The sequence below is a fragment of the Spodoptera frugiperda genome, chromosome 31 (genome assembly GCF_023101765.2).
Source record: "Spodoptera frugiperda isolate SF20-4 chromosome 31, AGI-APGP_CSIRO_Sfru_2.0, whole genome shotgun sequence".
Taxonomy (NCBI): domain Eukaryota; kingdom Metazoa; phylum Arthropoda; class Insecta; order Lepidoptera; family Noctuidae; genus Spodoptera; species Spodoptera frugiperda.
Window position 1 is genome coordinate 8,680,149 of NC_064242.1, and position 9,627 is coordinate 8,689,775.

At 39.2% G+C, this 9,627-nt stretch overlaps 1 protein-coding gene across 1 annotated transcript; it reads right to left on the reverse strand.

Moving 5' to 3' along the window:
- Nucleotides 1–6,143: 6,143 nt before the first annotated feature.
- LOC118276357 (gamma-glutamylcyclotransferase-like) lies at nucleotides 6,144–7,332 on the reverse strand. Its single transcript, XM_035594632.2, has 3 exons — nucleotides 7,101–7,332; nucleotides 6,858–6,991; nucleotides 6,144–6,524 (listed from the first exon to the last, which is right to left on the reverse strand). Exons 1-3 carry the CDS (start codon nucleotides 7,284–7,286, stop codon nucleotides 6,236–6,238), a joined length of 609 nt encoding a protein of 202 aa, XP_035450525.2. The 5' UTR covers nucleotides 7,287–7,332; the 3' UTR covers nucleotides 6,144–6,235.
- Nucleotides 7,333–9,627: the final 2,295 nt, after the last annotated feature.

Here is a 9,627-nt window from a genome sequence, read left to right on the forward strand (position 1 = left end):
CCCCGGCTACGGCATCTGCACAAGCTGACGGGTCACTGGATGAGAAGCAAACAGGCCGCCAAGGATAGGATGCAAAGAAAGATCGCATCCCATCCCAATCTGCTGACTTGTACCGCCACATCCGCCGAGATCCTCTGGGACTGGAATCCTGCGGGGAGTGTGTGGATACAGATTTCACCAGACAGTGGTCAGAACTACCCAGGGGTGATGAAACTGACACTGAGTAGCTGTCTGGATCAGTTGTCAGCAGAAGGTCTAAGCAGTTGGCAGTTTGCGTATCGACATCAGGCACCCTTGTGGCCTCATGGACCAGCTGGGTCAGGCCAAGCGTCAGCGCAAGCTTACGCATCTCCCTCCCAGCATGGTCAGTGCACTGGTATGGGAACAGCCACTCCTGGTGATGGGCGTTAAAGTCCCCCAGTAACACCAACTGGGCCGAAGGGTACCTCTGCCGAGCCGTATCCGCCGCCTCCTCAAGGTATTGCGCTAATCTGGTCGTCTCCAAATCTCCGCTGTGCGACCGATAGACACAGGCATAGAGAATTTTCTCCATGCCTGTGTCCACCAGTATCCACAATGTAGAGTAACTGGGGTCTTCAAAGTCTCGGAGACGCCGGTAACAGACGCCGTCCTGGACGTACAGGCATACGCCTGCTCGGGCAACAAAATTGTGCTCCAGGGTAAAACCTGGGTAGTTTAGGTACGAAGCGTCGGACGGACATCTGATCTGGGTCTCCGAGAGAAACAAGAGCGTGGGGTTCTCGGTCTCAAGATGGTGATGGACCGCATTGAGATTGGAGTGCAAGCCTCGGATATTAGAGAGGTGCACTTTGAGGGAGAGGAGTGCAGCCGCTGTTTAACCCTTTTCTTAGCTCTTGTTTTCATTAAGGAGTGTGAGGTTGCTGAGAGGATGGCAGTGAAATGTTCCTCCACACAGGCGACCCCAGACGCGCACTGCAGTTAGCTACATCAATGGGAGGCCAGCCTGGAGACTGCGGGGACGCCCGAGCCCCCCATGAATATCCATCGGGCCCTCTCGTCCGGTCGCCAACCGGCACGATGGCGTATCCATGGGATTTTTCGCTAGATGGCGGGGCAGCCTTTCACGTGTGGCTAGCACGCTAATTGGGCCCCCAACTATCTGCGGTCGGCCAGCGGTGCACCGTGCCTCGGATCCCGCTACCCTCCTCGAGTTGGACAGCGTACAACATTGTAGGTTGCATACAGTTAATGTAACTTTGTAATAAGGGTTACATGCTTTGTTCCGTTTGTTGCATAATATTGTTATGTCCGTTCTACCGAGAAATCTTGTTGTCGAATACATTTTAAAGCGGGCGTAGAATAGAGAGTAGTGATTAACACTTACCAAGTGTGGTCATTTGATTACTTTGGTTGCTATGGTTACTGTGTTTGGTGAGTGCATTTGAATTCGAAGTTTGGAATGAGTTTGTGTTAGTGTGACTTGACTTGCTTTGTTGTGTGTGTTGGTTAACTGATTGCACGTGTAAAAAGAATACAAGATATAGATTTCACAAGCTTTTATTTAACTTGCAATGTATGTATGTGTGCGTGTGAAGTGGAATCTTGCAATTAAATTTTTAAGGCAGTTTATCTTCAACTGATTGAGCTGAAGTTTTCTATACATGTTTAGTTTGAATGACCATAAATGCCAAGTTGTTTTTAAATTCAATGATTTTGTTATTTCTGAAATAACGATGCTCGAAATTTTATGCGTAATATTCAATGTGTACTAGTTGAAGAGTCTCATAATATTTTTTTTATACATATTTTAATACCCCAATAACAATTTACAAAACTAAACGAAAATTAGCTCACACGTAATTCACACATATATGCACTTAAAATACAACCCTCGACGGTTTTTTGTGTGCTGATTCTGAGCACGTGTGCCTAAGAACTGAAGTGTGCTATCCAGATGTTGACACACAAAATCTCAAGAGGCCTATCAACAGTGGTATAGCACTTATCCTCATTCTGCAAAGATTTATGTTACAGCTTTGAGATCTAGTGTCAAATTTTGCACCATCCAAACATCCACTTCTGGACACTTCCAAGTGTTACTTCCGCAAACAGTTTGTAGTCTCATCCTGTTTAGTTCCGAGAAATGTTTGGAACAAATAGTTGGATGATTGTTAAGGGAAAAAACTTTTGGTTTGTGACTTTTTTTAATGTCGTAGTATTTTATTACTGCAATTGTAAGTTATATTTTAATGAAACTGAAAATAGTAATTTAATTTATCTCAACCTCCACAGACGTTGCAGCAGGACGAAAAGAGATGGCGGGACGCACTCGATAACTATGATAAGGATTGGCCAAAGGGAGACCTTTGCCTTGCAATGGGACGATCATGGCTGAAATCTAAATCTAATCAAGTAAATAAATAGTTAGGCATTTAGGTTTTCAGTACGATACCCAAAATAATATTCGATACGTATCTGGTGTCATTATCTTTTAATACATAGCATAATGTTACAAATACAACTAAAAAACCCAAAAATTCAATAACACCTACCGAAAAAAAAACAACACGTCAATCCATTTTTCTTAAAATACGATGACATAAATTTAATAATTGCCACTACCGACATCTATGACTCAATTAAAGCAACCTTAATATAACAATAATTATAACGTTGTGTAATTAACCACGAAATCGAGTCGCGAAACACATTGAGCAAATGTACCCCGAGCGCGGAACAGGAACCGGATACTGTGCGCCCGGAACATCGTGTAATAATTACTTGCACCGCTCCACATTGTACTAGCTGTTAGTGTATTATGTTAAAATATTTAAGAGGAAAAATTAGATATACAGAGGATAATTTTCTATAGATTATAATAAAACTGTAGAAATTTAAATTCTGTACATTAAAAAATTATTGTAGAGGTTAAAATGGTTCGAACAGCAAAGTAGGAACGGGGTGATATTTAGTCATTAAGAGACTGACCTCCACTAAAAAAGTCATTGGATGAAAAAAAAACACTAATCCTACCTAAGTACTTTAAAGTAAAATCCTATTAATAATTACTTGACCTGGGAATGAATCTGAAATCTGGTACTAAGTAACCTTGCTTGTGATTAAAGGACTCTTGATTGAAATCATGTTAATTTAATTTGCGCCGAAACTAACCTATATTTCACCTCACCCCCTATTACATGGGACTTATAACATAAAGTGAAAACTACAGTGTACATTGTGCAGTCGCATTACGTGCCGTAATGTGTACCCTGACTACCCCTTCAGGGATAAAGGCGTGACGTTCGTACGTATATTTACCTAAAATACACCAACATCATTTTTTGGTATTCATTTACTGTATTGGGATAAGTACTCCAAATTAGATCTTTACCAGACCCGGGACAGCAACATGTCTACTAGCTTAACCAATTCATAAACATATTACATTTGAATGGACGATTGACCTACATTATATTAATAAATTAATCCTACTCTTAAGTATTAGTTTACATACAAGTCAACAGGAAATATCACTACAATATGTATACTATATTATGCAATAATTACTTATACCGCACTTCAGTGCTCCATTCTTGGGCAAAAAGTATAGAGGAGGATCTTATGAAGACTATTAATTTTTTTATTACGAAATTCAGGTATCTACCTAATCGTTAGTGGAACTGTCAAGCATTATTTTATTGCTTACTAGAAGTAGTAAACAGGGTGAGAAAATATAAAAATGTTGTCATATAAGGTAATAATATTTAGATAAAAAGTAAAGAGAAGCTGATCTAAGGTAAATCATATACTATATTACGTTAGAGTAAATAACTTGTATACTCATACTAATACGTGATTTATGTTATACCTGGGTGACACCACGGCCTCATAGGAAACTGACTTGAAATAACTCTTGCTATACATGCTCTTGCCATATATGGGCCGGCTCGATTGGAGTGATACCACGGCTTCACAGGAAACCGACTTGAAATAACTCTTGCTTTGTATTTCGTTGCATAAGTAAGGTTACTGGAGGCCCAATAACCTCTCTCACCAATCCCCGATTCCCTCGCAACCCTTAAATTCCTAATCCCCAAAAGGCCGCCAACACATTTGTAACGCCTTTGGTGTTTCGAGTGTCCATAGGTGGCGACGATTGCTTACCATCAGGTGATCCGTCTACTCGTTTACAGGCTTATACCTAAGTATCTTACTAGTTTTACCCTACGGAAATCTACATTTCAGAATAAATAAACGTCTGCACGGTTGGTGCGGTGGATGGGCAGCCGGCTGCCGCGCAACGTGTAGCACGTTCGATTACCGCACGGAGCAACTACATATTTGCGTGTGATCCACAAATTATTATTTCGGGTCTGGGTGTCATGCGCATGTGAAATTGTATGTTTTTAAACGCACTGACGACACAGGAGAAAATCTTAATGTGTGGCAACGTTTAAAACTAAGTCCTAAATAAAACAACAATTTGCATAAACATAGGTAGGTGAATAAGTATCACCAAACAATATTGACTCTCATTATTTAATCTGAAAATAAAAATCTGTTAAAAAATGTTAAACAAAAAATAAAATGTATCTTCCTCCATATTATCTAAGCTCGCGCATGTATCGATAGACGAAGCATTCCGCGAGCGGTTTTAAGACGCCCGTAATTCCGCTCGAGTGTTTCACACATAGTAATCGGATAACGTGCTGTCGAGCATGTGCTGCACTCATGCAAAGCGATATTATGGCAAATGCATTTAGATATCTACTCGGAGAATGGAATAGCTTCGAGATTGGAAAGTTGGAAATGGGGTCTCTTGCTTGCTAGAATCTTGACCATTAATTGTGTGTTGTCTTTCTGAATTTTTACTCAGTCCTGTTAAGAAACAAATACTTCCTGAATTAAGAATTTCTTATAGGATTTACTCTTCAATTTAGAGTCTTGTCTAACATAATAACATGACGTAAAACGCTGCTATGCTAAAAACAACAGATATTTAAACCTTTACTTACCTAATTGGCCACCCCACTGCGAGAACAAATGCTTTGAACTAGTTCTACAACCACTCTTACTATTTAAAAACCACACAATAAACCTCTATAGCGAACAATATTAAAATGCGCACCCGCCGATGCAGAAGGGTGCACAAAATCATAACACAAAAGAAAAATACGGTTATTTTACACCAGTGCGGTAGATTATATCTTTTATGTTCAAAATCAACAGGAAGCTTTCAAATGGGGCATGTAACCTACACTTATTGTAGATGCTGTTTCGCGAGGGTGAATAATTTTTTTAACCCAAAGGGTTTCTACAAACAAGTCCGCGAAAGTAATTTGGTACTTTTTTTAATAATTGCACACGTTACGGGCGTAGATGCAGCGGACGAGCGGCCGTTTGCCGAGTTTGGAGAAGTTTTAATTCAATTTCGACGTGAAAACAAAGTAAACACTCAGCGGAGCGTTCTGTGGTTTGAGCTAAGTTCCAAAGTAGATTAGTAACACTAAATTCGGCGAAATATTAATTATAATTTAAACATTTTTTAAAAGATTCTAGAAAAAGGATGAGGAGCAATTTTTACCAATACTTGCAATTATGAGTAAGTGTTGAATGCAAGGATCGTAGTAGATCCAGAGCTCCATAGCTCTGGACTGACTCTACCTAGCGGGTTACCGGGGCTCCAGTTCGAAAAGCAGGAGTAGGAATGGGGTGGTTTTTAGTCAGTAAGAGTCTGACACTCTTGCGTCCCCAGGGTAGCTCGCCGCCCGAACAGATCCAGACCCGTGCGTGCGGCGCGTCGCGTTCCGCGCGCGCCTCAAAGAGCCATCAGACCACCACAGATGGGGCCCAGCAGGGCTGATGCCTGATCCGGAGCTGCGGACTACCTAGCGGGTTTACCGGAGCTCCGGGTCGAAAAGCAGGAGAAGGAACGGGGTGGTTTTTAGTCAGTAAGAGTCTGACACTCCCTCTCGCCTTGCCCAAGGCGGGAGAAGTCATTGGATGATTTTCCCCCCTCAAAAAAAAAAAAAAAGGCGGGAGAAGCCATTGGATGAATTTCCCTCTTTAAAAATGGATCGTAATAGGCTGTTCTGTACTTTCTGTACTTATCTACGTCCACCGAAAAAGAATATTGACTAAAAATAATGTGTACACCATAATAAATTTCTGCTACTTTTTATTTTATAAAAATACAAAGCAGTGTTTTGGTTTATTAAATAATTTACAAAATATGTATTAACATAATTTATACTTATAATCTCAAATACTTTCTGAGAGTTTCACTAGCTAATTGACCGTTTGTAGGGATACTTTCCAACTTTCTGATGTATTCTATTGGTATATTGCATTCATAGGCTCCATGAATAATGCATTGTTTATATGTTAGTGACGGTCTTCTCTCTAGCGGAAGGGATGTCAACGGACAACTAGCTGTTGGGACAATGGTATGTTGATATGTTCGACATTTTGCCCGTTTACCATCTTGATATTTTATGTAGACTTGCTTTGGTACATATTGTTTCAAGTCAACACCTTCTTGCCTGAAAGAAGAAACTTACATTAATATTTATACTTACATTTAGTTTCATTTAGTACATGTGTATGTGAACATGTATGTTTGTAAACGCACCCACGACACAGGAGAAAATCCTAGTGTGGGGCAACGTTTAAAAAAAATAAAAAAATAAAATAGTTTCGAGTCATTCTTGAGCCTCCAGTCGTTGACAACCTAAGAGTAATTTAGGTGAACTTTTTATGAAAATTTGTGAAAGTAATATAATCTCAGAAATTTTCATAAATAGTTATAGTTTAATAGTATAGTTAAAGTTTCCAAAATAATAATAGTTATAGTTTCCAAAATTAAAGAAACATACTTATCGAGAGACGGCAATTCCTCACATTGCATTCTCCAAACAGCGCCCCATACGTGTTCTTTTAAATTCGGCACTATAGTAGCTACCGATCCTCCCCATAAATTGTAGTGATGTACGAAGTCTAGCCTGAAATTCTTTAAAATACAAACAAAAATATTTAATATAAGGAAGATCGAACCTCATTTACCTAGAGATATTATTCCTAATCATAATAGGTAATTCATAATATAATAAATTACTCACATCGAGGCGTCCAACGCCTACAAATTCTGCATGTGGGTTATTAATTCGAATTCTCCTTTTCAACAAATTACTGCCATATGCAAAATACAAGAAATGATGTTTAACTGGGTTCACCAGCAAATAACAAAGAGCAATATTGAATATTTTTACTATGTAAGCAATTACAATAATTTGGAATAATGACATTTTCGCGACATAGCGTTGTCAGACATAACTTTCCCTATACTTATTATACTCTTTGGACTAATTGGACATGACAACGAAATGATTAGTACCACCTTCTTAATATTTATGTTCTGTGCATAGACGTCTTAGGCGGTGTCTTCACTAGCGAGAGAATCACGGCGATATTTTTTGTCGTGCTAGGTATTTCTATGAACGTATTTCCACACGGTAGTATCGACCGCAGCGATGCGAAACATCATCGTATCGCCGCATTAGCGTGGCTACTGGCGGCGCATACGCCGCAGTATGTGACGCACTCGCAGCAAGTGTGCGGCGGGCGCACTGTTAAACGCAGCGTCATTTCAGCATGGACTTTCGCCGTCACGCTGCCATTCCAACACGGATCGTGACGATACGCTGGCGAAATAATTGCTCGTTCGTGGAGATTATCAGACGATAGAAGCGCGGACGTAGACGTAGAGCTGAAGATCGAGCTCAGTAGCGTGCCATTGGAGAGGCCTATGTCCAGCAGTGGACGAAAACAGGCTGATGGTGAAGATGCGCGGAGTAGTCGCGATTCTGACGCTCGTGAAGACATTGCCTTAGCGTATGACGTCACTGATTCTGTGTTAGTCCTACCTACCTATGCCTATAGTTTTTAATCGCAGCTATTTCTCTATGATCGCATCTGACAGGAATCACAATTTTATTTCATCAACTATTAATGGCGATTTTGTCTAAACGACCATCATTAAAAAATATTAGAAGCAGGTTTTATATTAGCCTTTGAAGTTATGGATAGGACCTCCTTAGTTTTCCAGTACTGCATCAATGTACAGCTATGTGATAGTGCGTTTTATACGACGATTGGTGTACAATAATAACGACTTTTGCTAGAAACAGAAGACATAATATTATTTACTATTGTTTTGTCGCAAATGGACAATAATAATTATATATTCTAATTTGTATTAAATTATGAGAAAAATATAATTATTCAAACACCATGATTAAATAAAAGGAGAGTAAAACAATAATAAACTTAAATATCTGTTAAACCCAGTTAATACAATCTTGAGCGGATTTTCAATGGAAGCTTACATCTGAAGCTAAATTTGCACCGAGCATAAGCCACGATATTTTTGTTTACCAAAGGCCGAGGTGTTTGCATTGATATCAACTTGGGAATTGTTATTAAAAGCTTTAAGAATTCGGTAAATATAACTACAGTCTTTATTATTGTTTCGAGATTTGCTCATCATCATACTTATACCACGCTGATATTTGTACCTTTATTCATATTTCCGTACGTAACTTTCATATTATGTTATTCTTTTTTTTAAGAGACAATAGCATCTATCCATCATCCGATGTCATATCCCACTTTGGACGAGGCAATAAAGACTGTTAGACAGACCTACCGACTAAATACCACCGCGTTCCTGCTCCTGGTTTTAGAGCCGGAGCCCCGGTAACCCGTTAGGTAGTCCGCAGCTCCGGGTTTATGTTACCCTACATCATAAATTTGTCTCAGTAACTTAGAACCATTACTAGCCGTAGCATCGTACTTAGCATTATTTAGTTCTATCTTTGTCAATACCATTATAATGATAGCAACCGCTACACGAAATCAGATCATACCTAATACCCAATAAGAAAGATTGTCCAGAAGTTCGGTCGTGGAGATAGTGGTATCTGTTCGTGACACATCCGTCTCATCGCCACATGTTCAGCATTAGTGATATATGGCGCACAAATCCAACGATCACAATATACAATGTCAGGGATTATTAGGGGATGCAACTGGATTAGACTTGCTCGGTGGTCTCAACGACCCTAATGTTTTTTGTCATGCACATGATATGACATACGGTCGAGTGCGTTTGAGGACATCTGGCAAAAATGTTATTGGGCTTAAATAGACCGAATTGATGAGAAATATTTTGGCAAATGCTATCTGTTGGGGTTTGAAGTATGGTGGAAATAGTGAAGCGGTGATTGGCGGTGATGCTAAATCGATAAAAAGTCTAAAATGTTCTTACTTAAAATGTACGGAATGTTATGGACTTTTTAAACATTTTGTCAGTAGCTTTCATTTATAAAAAGTTAAAAAGTGTGTTACAATTTAAATAAAATATTTTTATAATTAATAAATAAAATAAAATTTGATTCGAAAATTTATATTTTGACCTGACTTTGACATCATCATATTAACCAACATTCTGTAACCGAAATGCGTAAAGGATTAATCTATACATATAATAAAATCGTAGAAAAGTGCTGTCTGTACATTGAAAATAAAAATAAAAAAAATAGCAGGGGTTATTGTTATGTCGATGTCGAACCCAAAAATGTGATTAAC

Coding starts and splice junctions, on each gene's coding strand:
- LOC118276357 (XM_035594632.2), bottom strand. CDS start 7,286: ATGTCATTATTCCAAATTATTGTAATTGCTTACATAGTAAAAATATTC. Junction 6,992..7,100: donor TAGGCGTTGGACGCCTCGAT/GTGAGTAATTTA, acceptor TGTATTTTAAAG/AATTTCAGGCTAGACTTCGT. Junction 6,525..6,857: donor GAATTGCCGTCTCTCGATAA/GTATGTTTCTTT, acceptor TTCTTCTTTCAG/GCAAGAAGGTGTTGACTTGA.